The sequence below is a fragment of the Carassius gibelio genome, chromosome A10 (assembly GCF_023724105.1).
Source record: "Carassius gibelio isolate Cgi1373 ecotype wild population from Czech Republic chromosome A10, carGib1.2-hapl.c, whole genome shotgun sequence".
Taxonomy (NCBI): domain Eukaryota; kingdom Metazoa; phylum Chordata; class Actinopteri; order Cypriniformes; family Cyprinidae; genus Carassius; species Carassius gibelio.
In genome coordinates, this window is record NC_068380.1 from 3,013,221 (window position 1) to 3,027,244 (window position 14,024).

General features: G+C 37.6%; 1 protein-coding gene across 4 annotated transcripts in view; it reads right to left on the reverse strand.

The window, feature by feature from the left end:
• Positions 1–427: 427 nt before the first annotated feature.
• Positions 428–14,024, reverse strand: part of LOC128020828 (tetratricopeptide repeat protein 28) — a 230,979-nt gene continuing 217,382 nt past the window's right edge. For 2 of the 4 annotated variants that reach the window (XM_052607572.1, XM_052607574.1), the window contains 12 exons: positions 13,358–13,498; positions 9,702–9,846; positions 8,789–8,968; positions 7,554–8,062; positions 6,578–6,825; positions 6,232–6,356; positions 5,081–5,312; positions 4,307–4,383; positions 4,115–4,138; positions 3,823–3,952; positions 3,635–3,742; positions 428–2,719 (listed from right to left, as the gene is read on the reverse strand). In XM_052607572.1, the coding sequence (XP_052463532.1) occupies positions 1,119–2,719; positions 3,635–3,742; positions 3,823–3,952; positions 4,115–4,138; positions 4,307–4,383; positions 5,081–5,312; positions 6,232–6,356; positions 6,578–6,825; positions 7,554–8,062; positions 8,789–8,968; positions 9,702–9,846; positions 13,358–13,498 (3,520 nt within the window). In that variant the 3' untranslated portion in view covers positions 428–1,118. The remainder of the gene's footprint in view (positions 2,720–3,634; positions 3,743–3,822; positions 3,953–4,114; positions 4,139–4,306; positions 4,384–5,080; positions 5,313–6,231; positions 6,357–6,577; positions 6,826–7,553; positions 8,063–8,788; positions 8,969–9,701; positions 9,847–13,357; positions 13,499–14,024) is intronic. The other 2 variants (XM_052607573.1, XM_052607576.1) reach the window with 1 other exon arrangement.

Consider the following 14,024-nt stretch of genomic DNA (forward strand, 5'->3'; position numbering starts at 1 on the left):
ACCTTTTTTTTTTTTTTTGCCACTATCCTTCAAACCACTGGGCTTTACCCATTTGTTTTTAATAATTTAAAGCACAATAAAATGTTACATTTATGAATATAGTGAATTTTAAATCAATATAAGGATAAAACTGCATAGAAATATGAAAACAAAAATAAAAACCTATTTGTAAAGTACAACCATTATACATTATCATTAAAAATACTGTGGAAGTGATTTGCAATAAAATAGTTGGTTATAAATAATTTATTATTATTATTATTATTATTATTATTATTATTATTATTATCATTATTTATTTGATTGCTTGCTTATTTATGTATTGTGGGCTTCACCCATAATTATTTTTTTATGTATGAAGCTATTATAATCTTTCCATTCTGTTATCTAGTAATATTAAAATGAATAGCAGACCACCACAAGAGAGTAAATTAAACTTTTTATTGAGATCATTTTACTGAGAAATGACTGAGATATGTCTGGATGAGAGTCCACATATGCAAAATCTCTGATAAAAAGACACTGATTCACTGGAGAGCAAGATAACCCATGCTGTAATAATGACACTCAATTCACATAGAAGTCATGTCAGGTGCATCGTCACCATCTCAATAAAAATATGAAAATGTTTTTTTCAACTTTTTTTGTGCATGGTTTGCTTCTTTAACAATATAAAAACGTATAATACTGATTGCAAAACGTTGATTTAATTTACAAAACAAATAACTGTAATAACAATTACCATCCATAATAATAATAATAACAATAATTATATATATATATAAAAAAAGAAAACAAAAAGAAATAAACCAGTCAAAGCCGCATCATTTTCACTAACACAAACAGCGAGCCTTTTTGTCTTTTTTTGAAATACCATTTTGGTATAATCTCTTCTTCTTTTTTGTCTGACATGCCTTGCGCAAGTCTAAGATCAGTCTGCATATATAAACGGTCCTTTACAGTGTAGTTGGAAGCATAAGGATTATATGCTCTCTGCACGGAAAATAAAACAGTAGGCAGTTTGAGGCTTCTGGGAATGTGCACTTCCTCACCCACACTGTCCTTTTCACTGTTTTCAAGAGTTATAAATACTCAACAGAAGCCAGTCACACCGAATCTCAACATTTAGACGAAGGGAAGAACCGTCCCGGCGAAAGGAACTTGTACCCGTTCCCTGAAGGCAGTCTGATGGGATGCGACCCCGGACTGCTGCCGGTGGAAGCCGTCGGAGAAGGCGCGACTCTTTTGGGATCGATCTTACGATGGCCGTTGGGTGGATTTCGGTGCTCGAGTGCCACGTCTTGGCCGGGCGTATCCTGTCCTGTCACACCATGCCGGGGCGAGAGGTTCAGAAGGCCCAGGACATCTTGTTTGGCAGTGCTCAGCTTCCCACCGCGAAGCGCCCGCATTGGTCCCGAGTGCTGCTGTTGGGTCGCGCTGGCCCAGAAGGTTTTGAGATTGTGGATCGCTTGGACTTTTTCATCAATAGCAGCCAATCTGAGTCGGTCGATATCCGGGGCGTCCGCCGGACTGGAGCGCGTCGAGCCCGTCGAGGAGTAGGACAACGCGGGAGAGGGTGCGCTGCCAGCCGGAGACTGGTGGCCCGAGCTGGGTGAGACGTTGCTGGGCGAGCGGGAGATGTGGCCGCTGTAGGGCGAGCTGGGATACTTGAGTTTAAACTGGGCATGACTGTCAGTAGTTGGGGACGGTTGGCTACCTTCCTTTAGGGACGTCTCGGACGTGGCAGGGCTGTTGTATCCTGAGCTGACCTTCTGTAGGGATGATGTACGGGAAGGCGGTTTGGGGCGTGTCGAGAGTGGAGACGACTGCGCCTTGATGCTTGCCCGGCTACTAGGGCGACTGAATGCGCTCGTCTCCGAAGAACGGAAGGCAGAGCCTCCAGTTGGAGTCGGGGGGCCTCCGCTGCCCATCCCGTCACCCAGCGGGACACTCCCAGTGCTTCTCTGCAAAGTCTCGACGGCCCGCATGTGGCTTTGCGTCTCTTCCAGGATCTTCTGCGCCAGTTCCTGCGGGTCCAGAGCTGCTCCGGGCGTACGTTCCTCTTGGGACTTCACAGTGCTGTCCGTCTCTGTGCTGGACTGATCGGATTCGCCCGTGTCGGAGCTACTCACCTTCCCGACCTTCTGGAAGGGCGAGTTGGGACTGGGAACCAGGGTGGCTTTGACAGGGGACGTTGGGGTGCTGACGCTTCCCCTGGAGGACACGGACACTGCGTAACCCCTGCCTGTCCCGCCGCGCGCCGCACCTCGATGGTTCCTGTGGTTCGTCGGACGAGGGAGCGTGTCACATTGGCCACCCAATGGCTCGCTGCTGATTATACTGTATCCTTCATACTCTTCATCATCATGCCCTCCCACAGCTCCATGTGGAGATGAGCGGCTGCGGGGCACCGACGTGTGCCGGTGGGATGCGAAAAGCCCGGCTCCACCTCGATGCCTCTCTAGTTCCTGCTGCCGCGAGCGCTGGCTGATAAAGTCAGACGCGCCTTCGGGACGGGACAGGAAGCTCATGGAAGAGGCGATGGAGCTCAGGCTGTAGACGGAGATGGCATCAGATGCCAGGCTGTCAGGGCATGGAGGGGAGAAGGGAGGGTTGGGGTAACCCATAGGCAGCTGGTGGGACACAGACTGTGCCGAGGCCAGAGACTCCAGAGACGATGAACTGTCCAGACTCAGACGCTTCGGCAGCTCAGTAGAGTCTGAGGAGAACATTAAAGTGCAATTATTATAAAGTCAAGTGTTACATGTTTTAAATATATATATATATGGCATGCAATTAATGAAATTAGATAATATTATAATTTCTTTTCCAGTATTGTACTGTATATACAATGGAAATACAGCGTATACAGTATATTGTGTTTTGCCCATTTATTTAGTCAAAACTATTTTTGCTAATTTTTAAGTCAAAAGTTTAAATTAATCAAAAAAAAAAAAAAACTAAGGGTGTGTAGATATTGAAATTTTACTGGTGGGAAAATACCAATAATATTTTTTTTTATACTCTAATGACTATTATTACAAATAATATAATTGTAAATAATTGATATTTTTACCTATATAATAGTGATAAATAATTTATTAGTACCACTAATAAAGTTATGCATATTTATATAATTGTCTTAATGTTGTCTAAATAAAAACAGACTTTCTTCAAAATAATGAATTAATATATAGTTTTTGAAATTATTACAAAACACTGCATTTTTTTGAAAAATAGATTGTGCATTTTTTTTATTAGTGTAGCATGGATGTATAATGGAAATATAGTATACATATATTTTTAGTTTTTACCTATTTTTTTGTTTTGTTTTAGTCATAGTAATTATTTATTTTTTTTGCATCTTTTTATTCTGAAAATAAATAACATGAATTTTCATAAGCATCATAAAGTTTTATGTAAAGAACTCCAAATCACCAGTGTGTAAGATATAAAAAAATAACAGCTTCTTTGAGTAGACGTAAATAATAGCTCCATTTAAAGCTAATTCCATTAAAACAGCCCTTTTCTTGACTTTAGTATCAATGACAAAATTCTAATTTAAAAAACCTTTACAATGAATGAATCAGTTTTGTTGATGCGATTAACAATGTGAGAGTGAAGTGATGCTCACCGAACAGTGCCAGCAGCGACTGCAGGGCAAAGTGCATGGTGCGACGGTTGGCCTGTTTGCCTGTCTTCAGGACCACCTCCTCCTGACCGACCTCACACAGGTCAAACCCTGAGAGAAAGAGAAAGATTGACCCCTCAGCATGGAGGAAAGCATCTTGATCAGTACTCATGTGCTGAAGCTGCTCTTACCCAGAGCGGCCAGGAACTCATGACAGCCGGGAAGTCTCCAGAGCTGCACGCTGATGGACACCTGGATGGGCGCGAGAGAGAAATCCTGCTCCTTCTCTCCAGACTGAAGCTGAACTAAAACTTGATGGAGCTGTGGAAAATTAGAAAGATCTTAATGATGTCGAACACAAAAAAAGGCTTATTTCATTTTTATTTAAACTAACACAGCAGCTAAAAATCACGGGCGAGTTAATTTATGGTAGTGTATTAGTGTTAGTCAGAGTTAGTCGAAAGCAGATGTTTAAGCACTTACCATTCCCACTACATTTTTAACAGCCTTCAATGATAAGTTTAGGAAAGAGAAGGAAAGAGGATTGTTAAAGAGCAAACCTGAGCATCTCAATAATACAGCAGTGTAGTTACGCACAGATCAGATGCATGAGCACAGGACAGATCCCTTAAAGCAAAGTAAAGTGTGTTCTTGATACATGCTGTGACATCTTACCCGGTTGATCAGCTGTTCTCCGGTTTCTGACGCTGTGATCAGTTTACACAGCGCCTGTAGAGCAGGAGGAGGCAAACCTGTGAACACGAAGGACAAATAACTCTTTAAACCCTTGTGATGTGCTGAAAATCCTCCTAATGTGCTGTTCCCAGTCAAAAAGTTGCTTGTAAATCTAGCATTATGCTTTATTATGTGTTTCGGCTCAGTGGTAGAGCATTGCTTTAGCAGTCAATTCCCAGGGAACACATATACTGGTAAAAAAGAGTAGCCTGAATGCATTGTAAGTCGCTTTGGATAAAATTGCTGCTAAATGTAAATATAAATGTAATTAATCACCAAATCTTGGATTCTATCTTTTTGTCAACTTGTTTTCTCTCAATTAGCACTGGTTTTGTTTTGGATTTGGAACTGATTCCTCAACTGAGGACTCACTGATCTGAACTCATGCTGTGAAAAAAAAAAAGCATTATTTGTGGATAGTTTTTTTCAAAGTTCACCCATAAACGGAGATGCATAAGTTCAGATCAACGCTCGATCACTTACAAAAAGAAATAAAAAAATAAGTCTTAAAGTCAAGTTTCCAATAACAAATAAGTGAGAATTTATACATTTTGCTTTTCCCGTTCTCACTTGTTTAATCATTTCACACATTAAACACAATTTTTTTTATTTGTGTGCAATCTGCATCAGTCTGAGAATGTTCTGTGGGTTGGTAATCTTTATCCTCCATACTCTTGTTCTTTAATAGTTAATGCATGTGGCAGCGTGTCGTACCCAGCAGTGATTGTAGGGTGGTGCTGCATTGCTGCAGTCGGTCTCCGGGGTCAGCGGTGGGGAAGAAGACGGCCGCAGGGAGTCCCGTTCCAGCCGAGCCCAGCCTGAATCCCACCGCGGTCAGCAGAGCCTGCCAGCCCGGCACACCGCCCACCTTATTCTCCACACTCTGCTGAGACGTGTACATGGAGTTCCTCTGGCCGTTCTGGATGCGCTGGAGAGATTTCTCCACCTGGGGGAGCCACACAGACACAGATGATTTGTTTAAACCTGACAAAAAAACTGGATATTATTACTTATTGTCTGTTAATACTATTTCCATATTTTCTAATGAATATGACCCCTTTGAAACACAAATAATAATAAAAAAAATTAAGCAAGGTAGTGACCAAATTTTTTTATATAGAATTACTGAATATAAATATGTCAGATCAAAATAATAATTACAAAAATTGATTACTCTACAGTTAAAATTATATGTATAAATATATATATAATGAGTATTAATTCATAAATATAATTGCATATATATATTTATATTTAATTCTGTAAAATATAATACTACTTTTTTACTGTAACATCTACTACAATATACATTATATATATATATATATATATATATATAATGTATATTATATAATACTTCTATATTGCTATATACATGTATTATATAATGGTATAAAATAATAACTCATATATTTTATACAATGTACACACACTTATAAATACTATATGCACATTATATATCACATTAAATATAATTACATAATACTTACAAACATAAAATGAACTATACTAAAGTAATACTATATAAAAAAAATATTTTGATTATTAAATTCAATAATAACTGACAAGCACACAATCAAATATATTATATTTTATACTTTTTAACAAAAGCATATAAAATACTATGTAACAGATCAAAATAAACATTACAATATTTAAAATAATAATTAAAAAACAACTGATATAAATAGACATAACACTTAACATACAGACTATACCCACAAACAATTACATACACTATGTAATTTATATTATATATGTATGTATTAAATGTTATATTTATGACTCTTATATACACATATATGACTTCTCAATGAATATAAATCAGGCCGGTGGTCCTGGTAAAGTTGGTGTGTGTTTCTCACCAGGTGCAGCAGAACCCTGAGGGCATCTCTAGCTTTGTCTGGATACTGCAGGATCTCAGCCAGAGCCTGACCAATCAGAGACGACGGGCTGTTCAGTTTCACATCACTGCCAATCAACATGAAGCCTGTGGAGACATATTCAAATCAGGAGGAGAACAGCAAACAAGTCTTAAAAATAGCCACTATGTACTCAATACTGCCTTCTACTATATGAAAGTGACATGTGACAGTATACAGTAGTAGTATACTATATGATATCACTGCACATCTATGTAGTATTCACCATATTCAGCACAGTTTGATTTGCTCATATACTGCACATGTTTCAATGTGGCTGTGATCATACCTGCCCAGTTTGAGGGGTGTGAGAACTGTTTGCTGCTCTGGACGGTCTTCATGGCGTCTGCGAGGGCCGCGCTGGCTTTGGTGCCGTTGAGCAGAGCGCTGTAGAACGCGTGGATGAACATCTTGGACGCGGCGATGGGAACCGGCCACAGAGACACCAGCACACACTGAGCTCCGGCCGCCAGGAAAGCCCTGGTCAGACCCACCACACCGTCCGCCGTTACTTTACTGTCCGACTCCTGGTACGAGCTGCAGGGCATGAAAACACACTCTATCAGCATCATGGAGCAGTTATTCACTAGAATACAGATGCTATTATCTTCAATAGAAGATATGTATTAAAATGCTGATGCATAGCTGAGAGTGGGCAGTATATACAAAAGCATATATTGAAGGTATAATAGGATAACAGTACTCGCACACAAAGAAATAATCTACGTTACTATTACATTTTATACTTTGTTATATAATACTATATTTTTATATACAGTAGTTATATAAAGTACTATATGCACAGCGCTATTGCAATATATATGTATATAAATGAATGAATGAAATATGAATGACTTAATGATTATTAATTCAAAGAAAGTGAATTATATTAATTACGTATAAAAAAATACCTAAATGAATTCATTAAAATATGAATAAATTAAAACATAATTAATTTTGCTTAGAATAAATAAATAAAAAATAAGTTAAAAAAGTAATTAAATTAAATTAATTATCTGTTTTTATTTAAACCTAACTAAAAATATTTAGATGAAATAAAACAAAAAGGTTAGAACAAATTTGCTTCACATTATGTAATAAAAAAAAAAAAAAAAAAAAATTCTCACAAAAAAATAAATAAAATAAAAAATTATATATATATATGCATGCAACAAAATTACTAAAACATGAACTAAAATGAAGACAAACAATCAAAAAAAACCAAAAGCCAATGGAAAATATTATCCATTATTATCTGTACTGACCCCAGCACGACTAGTTTTGTGGGCAGCCTGAGGTCGAGGATGTCGGCTGCGGTGAGCAGGAACTCCTGCAGCGGTGGGCTGTCGCAGATACTTTCGGCATCGCTGGCGTCGTCCGGCACGTGCAGACTCTCTGGGATGGTGTAGTTAGATTTGCCTCCGCTCTCTCCTCCTCCTGCCGCTGCGCTGGGAGCCGCTGGCGCCGGTCCAGAGCCACTGTCCTGGCTGGGTGTGAGGACCAGAGCCGCCAGCTTCCAGGAGATGTGCGTGGCGAAGTGGGCGCACTCGGCCTGCGTCAGGGCATTCATGACCCGCTCCTTGGTGGCAGAGGGACCGGCCAGCGGCTGACAGCCCAGGAGATCAGCCACCATGTGAGCCTCCTCTTCAGCGGTGGGCATCGGACCCCAAAGCCAGCGGTCCATCACTGACGGCGGCAGCCGAGGATTCCCCACCACTGCGGCCATGGAGCTTCCTCCATTACACAGAACCGGACCGGTCCGCCGAGGATGAATCTGAAGTGACAAAGACCAGGTGAGTTTGTGGGCAAAAACAAGTAAGGTTAAACTAATGTCTGGCATCTTGCTGATGCTCCCTTAAAAAGCATTAAGGCACTTGAGAATGTAAACTGCACTGAACATACAACTTTTCTCCATCGTGCCAAAGCAAACCACACTCATTAATCACAGTAAATCACTGTAGTATTATCATATCTCATGTGCTTTATTGCTTTATTAATCTGTGAAATTAACCAAGAGACCATCAGGCACAAAGTAGTATATATATCAGTGGAAACTACTAAAATAGTTTTTGTGAAAAAAAGAACATTTGCTTTGGCAACTAGCTGAAATAAAATAAATGAAATAGATTGAAGTACCAAAATGACAAACTAAAACTGAAAGAGACACAGGTCAAAGCTAATTAGATTTTTAGATTTTTTTAAAATACATATTAAAAAATGGTTAAAGCAAAACCAGTTTATTTGTGTTTTTTTTTAAAACAAAAGACAAATTTTTAGCAATTTTGCCTTAGAACTTATTTCAGTTCATTTCTAAGATTAGTAAAACTGAAACTGAAAAAGATATACATTAAAGGTGAACAGAAATTTATATAAAACAATATTTTAAAAAAGCACATCAAATAACTAAAATTAATTGAAAATATAAAAGCTCATATTAAAATATCAAAATACTTATATGTGTGTCTATATGGGTCTGTATGTGTGTCAGAAGTGTGCCTACTTTAGCTGTGCTCCCCAGACTGCCGATGGACGGGACGGCGATGAGACTGAACCGCTCGTACAGATACTCATTAGACGAGCTTCCCTTCAGCAGAGCAAACGGGATGAGATACAACTCTCCCTCCAGAACCAGAACCAGCTGTCTGTGTCTGCCGACCGGACCGCTGGAGTGCATCAGACCCTGAGAGAGACAGAAAGATCACCTTAAACACTCAAAACTACACAGAGAAAGCCAATAAATCTTGGATACATCAGAAAATAGCTTTAAAAATTAAAGAATGGCCAACAGAATGGTCAGACATCAGAAGACCACAGAGACTGCAGAAAGGATTATTGGTGCTCCCTTGCCCTCCCTTCAACAACTGCATACATCCAGAGTTAGGAAAAGAGCTCACTCTGGATCCCTCACATCCAAGACACCCCATCTTTGAACTTTTTCCATCTGGCCGGCGCTTCAGAGCCACAAACACCAGAACAGTCTTCCCCCAGGCAATCTACCTCATGAACAGTTACATGTTCCCCACTTATGCAATAAAAATGTGCAATATACGTATATTTATTTCTTACCCCTGCATCCTACCCAATCCTATTCCATTATCATTTATAGCACAATTGTTTATTCACTTATTTATTTGCAATTTTATTTAATTTTTTTTTGTCTGTGTGTTTTTGTCTCTGTGTACTGGAAGCATACTTGGCAATAAAGCTCTTTCTGATTCTGAATCTGATTAAGTAAAAAAAAAAAAACACTGGGTACCACATTAAATATATAATAAATGCTATATATATATATATATACATACACAAACCAATTAATGAACTATCACTTATTGGACAACTTATTTACTGTGAGTGTTATTACTAATCAATGTAATTCTTTATGGAACATGAGTGAAGAGTGAGTGCAGTCGTACCCCCTCCATCGGTGCGATGAGCAGGTCGTAAAGGGCTCGTAGCGGGGGTTTGCTGAGCGCACTGGTGCGGCGGGACAGAGACGAGGAGCCCTCCTTCACCGGAGACACCGTGTTACTGAAGAGACTCGTCATACTCTGACAACTCCTGGAAAAACAGCACAAACACACTGATGTGTGCTGCACAGAACATACTGTACAGATAGAACTGCAAGGCAAGCAGTATGCAGTGATTTCAGTCGGATCAGATAAGTCAGGAAAGAGATGCTGCATCCAGCTCATTCATCACACTGGAAATAGAGTATGTTTACAGTATACTCTATCTTCATAGAAATAGTATGTGACGGATGAAGCGATATCACACCACCTCAGACTCTGAGTCATATGAAACTGAAACACTAGATGGCGATGTACACCTGAAAAACAGTAGCACTCATTTTTAAAAAAGAGTTTGTACTAATCCAGAGACATGTTCATGTTCACTCAGAAATCAACTTAAATAAAATACACAAGTTGCCAGTTGTGTAACAAAAACAATAATTATTATTAGTAGTACAATTAATAATGCTATACTTTATACTAATGACAAATAATTATTATTATTATTAGAGTAATTAAGAATATTGAATAGGGTTTTACTGTATACTAAATACAAATAATAATAAGTATTCTAATAATAATAATTATTATTATTTGTATTATTAGAATAATTAAGAATAATAAAGTGTAATATAGTATACCAATTATTAATAATAACAATAATAATAATTAATATTATTAATTTTTATTATTGTTATTATTTATAATATTAAAAAAAAATAATTGTTATTATTATTTTTATTGTGTGTTTACAACATTTCACTATTAACTATTCTTGGCAGAGGAATTGTGTATTGTTATTAATATCTTTTGTGAAATGTAATAATTAATTAATCATTAGTGTCATTTATCATATAGCTGTTTATTGGAGATTTGACCGTGGTCAAGGGGTTCGTTTTAGAGTTCGTGGTATAACAAACAACAGCCGTTTACCCTGGTGAAAACACACATTACTGAAGAACACAACACTCTGGATCTCCTGAGATGAAGGGAGAAGGCACACATCACCTCACAGATGACATCCGAACACCTCATTATTAAAGAATCTGTGTAGTTGCAACGACTACTGAACAGATCCACTTCCTGTCACGGGGCTCTATCATTACACAGGAGGCTCGGCTTCTCCCAAACTCTTGATTTTGATTGGGTGATCAAACACGCCCCGTTTGATGCCATAAGCCTCGTCAATGTTTAATGAGCCTCAGCGTTTAGCCCGAATCAAACAAGAGGATTATTTCAGGAAACAATTTAGTTTCAATAAAGCTGAACTAAAATGAAATATAAATATTCAATCAAACTGTCAACTTACATAACTTGAAATAAACGATTTGAAATAAAAATAAAGTTACGCTGAGATACTGCGGTTATTAAAACAAAAACTGGGAGGAAAAAAAAAACAATAAAAATCAAAAACACAAAAAAAAATACTAAAACTTAAAATGAAAATATAAAAATAAACGCTAATTCACAATTGAAAGTGAACATCGACCGAAAAAAAAACTGGCTAAAAAAAATAAAAATAAAAAATAGTTTTAAAGAAAAAATTGTAAAAATGACAGAAGCACACAAGATAAACTAAAATGAAAATAATAACTGAAAATATAAAAATAAACGATCATTTAAATTATTTATAAATGTGAAAATACTACTAAATATAGATGCACTATATCCCAATAGCAATATAAAAAAATTAAAAATTAACTTTTGTTCACTGATCATTTTACTTTGAGTGAATCCAGGTCAGTGAATGAATCATTCACACTTATTCTAAAGATCTGATTCAAAAGAATTCTTTAATACCTGATTCGTTAATGAATCATTGTTCTGAGTTGGATCTTTTTAATGAATCTTTGCATCATTACTTGTCTCATGAACCCTTACGGTATGTGTATTTTCGGTGAATAAAACACATGCATTTGTGTCTTTACCTCACATATATCTATCATATGGTACACTTAAAAGAGCAGGAGTGAGTGAGTGAGTCATTGTTGGCTGAACTGTTAGTTTAACGCGGTGACACTTGCTCATTAGGGCAGATGAGGAGTGAACGGCCCTCGGGGACGGCTCTTTGTTTTAATGAATGTACTGTAGAGAGATGTGCGGCGCTGAGAGCTCTTAATGATGAGCAGGGCTCTAATGATGACCGCTCTGACCCCGTCTTTAACAACGCACTGCATAACCTGGCCTCATACCCTCGCTGTTCCTGACGTTTCTCCCTCCCTCACTGCTAATAACCATCTCTTTCTCTCCTAATGAATCAGGAAGGGAAGCACTCGACCGAATGCCAAACTATCTCTCCGAAACGGCTCCCTAATTATCATCCGTCTGAGCTGCTCTTTCCCACCGGCAGAGTTTAGATCCATTTCCAGCTAAATGTTTACTAATTGCTTGATGATTTAGTGTTTGACTGTTTTTTTTTTGCTCTCTACTATTTGAATGGTTTCTCTTCCTTTAGATTAATACCAAATGGTTTATTTTGGCTAATAAATTGGTTTCTTTTTTTGCCAATGGACTGAGAAATAAGTTTAGATCCATTATGAGCATAATGTTTATTAATCGCTTAATTATGTGGTGTTGATTGGGGTTTTCTTTGCTGTTTGACAGCTTTCTCTTCCTTTAGATAAAAAATTAACCACTTATAGAAAACGAAAAATACCATTTCTATTGCCAATGGACTGAGAAAAAGAAGTTTAGATCCATTACGAGCAAAACATGCGTAATTATTTGGTGTTGATTGGGTTTTCATCTGCTCTTTGAGTGCCTTCTCTTTTTGTAGATTCATATCAAATGGTTTATTTTGGTTAAATGTTAAAACTATGTACCAATGTCCTGAGAAATGACAAGTTTCCGATTCTCTGGCAAGTGTTGTCATGCAAAAAAATGAATCTGTCTTGTTTTAGATATTTTTCTCATGATTAACACTCAAATTTGGGTCTGTTCCTCACTCTCACAGGACTTCAGAAGACTTGAAATATCGGGAATCAATCATTTTTAACCTCTTTTATGACATGTTTATTAGTCATTTTGGAGCTTGACTTGAAAACATATCAAAAGCATGACATATCTCAGCTTAAATAACCTTTGCAGACCTGATGTTTAGGTCTTGAAAAATTGTTTTAGAAACAAAAAAGGGCATAAAAATAGTCATCACGATCCATGAGCTACATTTCAACTCTTCTGAAGCAATCAGGGCAAACTTTTCCTTGTTTTTCACTAATAATCTTTACTTCCAGTAACCAGATCAGCGAATTAATCAATCAAACTGGTTCTCTGACATGAATCAAATGATTCATATATAAAAGATGCAACTTTATTAAAAGATTCCAATTCTAGAATCGTTCTTTTGACTTGGATCTTTTCAAGAAATTGTTTGATCACTACTTGTCTAATGAACTTGTCAGTTTTGGCCTTAGAATAAAGCAGGTGACTCAATTGAACCCCTCTTATGTCACTCTAAAGGTGTTTATTTGTCATTTCGACCTTGTTCACTTTCATTAGAGTAATAATGTGGTCTGAAAACACTTTCAGAAAGACTTTATATGATGAATGTCGCGTCTGACCTGTTGAAGAGGTTGTTTCTGGAAACCATCCTCAAGAAGCCGGTCGGGTCGGTCACTGAGTTGAGTTTATTATTGAGTTCTTCAAACTGCTGATCCAACAGGTCTCCAGCTTCGCTCTCTGTCTCGCTGCTGGAACAAGCTCTGAAACACCAGACATAATGTGATTTATTCAAGCAACAAGTATTACAGTGATTTCACCACAGTCGAGGGAAGCTTTTGGGTATGAAACATGGTACAATCACTGAAGAGTAACTCGGCTTAATAGGTTTTTTTTTGATGAAAAACAAGTTCAGTGAATAATTTCATGATGTAAAACTAACAATGAAACAATAAAGATAACTTCCGCCAAATAATATAGTCAATTATTTAAGAAATACTCGTTTCTATTGACTCATTTATGTCTATTTTACTTTCTCTGACAACATTTCAATGAAACATAACTGGTAAATCTAAGTTTCTCAGCTATGAAAGCTCAACATCTGAGCGATAAACTGCTTCCACTTATAAATACGGCTTTTATATCCAGACAAGCACATGTTTGTTGACTTTTCATTCTCAGCGTCCATTGAGATGCAATGCAAAATAACAGAAACTATTTTATAAACGACCAAACAACTCGAGCCTCAATCACAGATAATTACTCACGAGAGCAAATTTCTCCGATTAG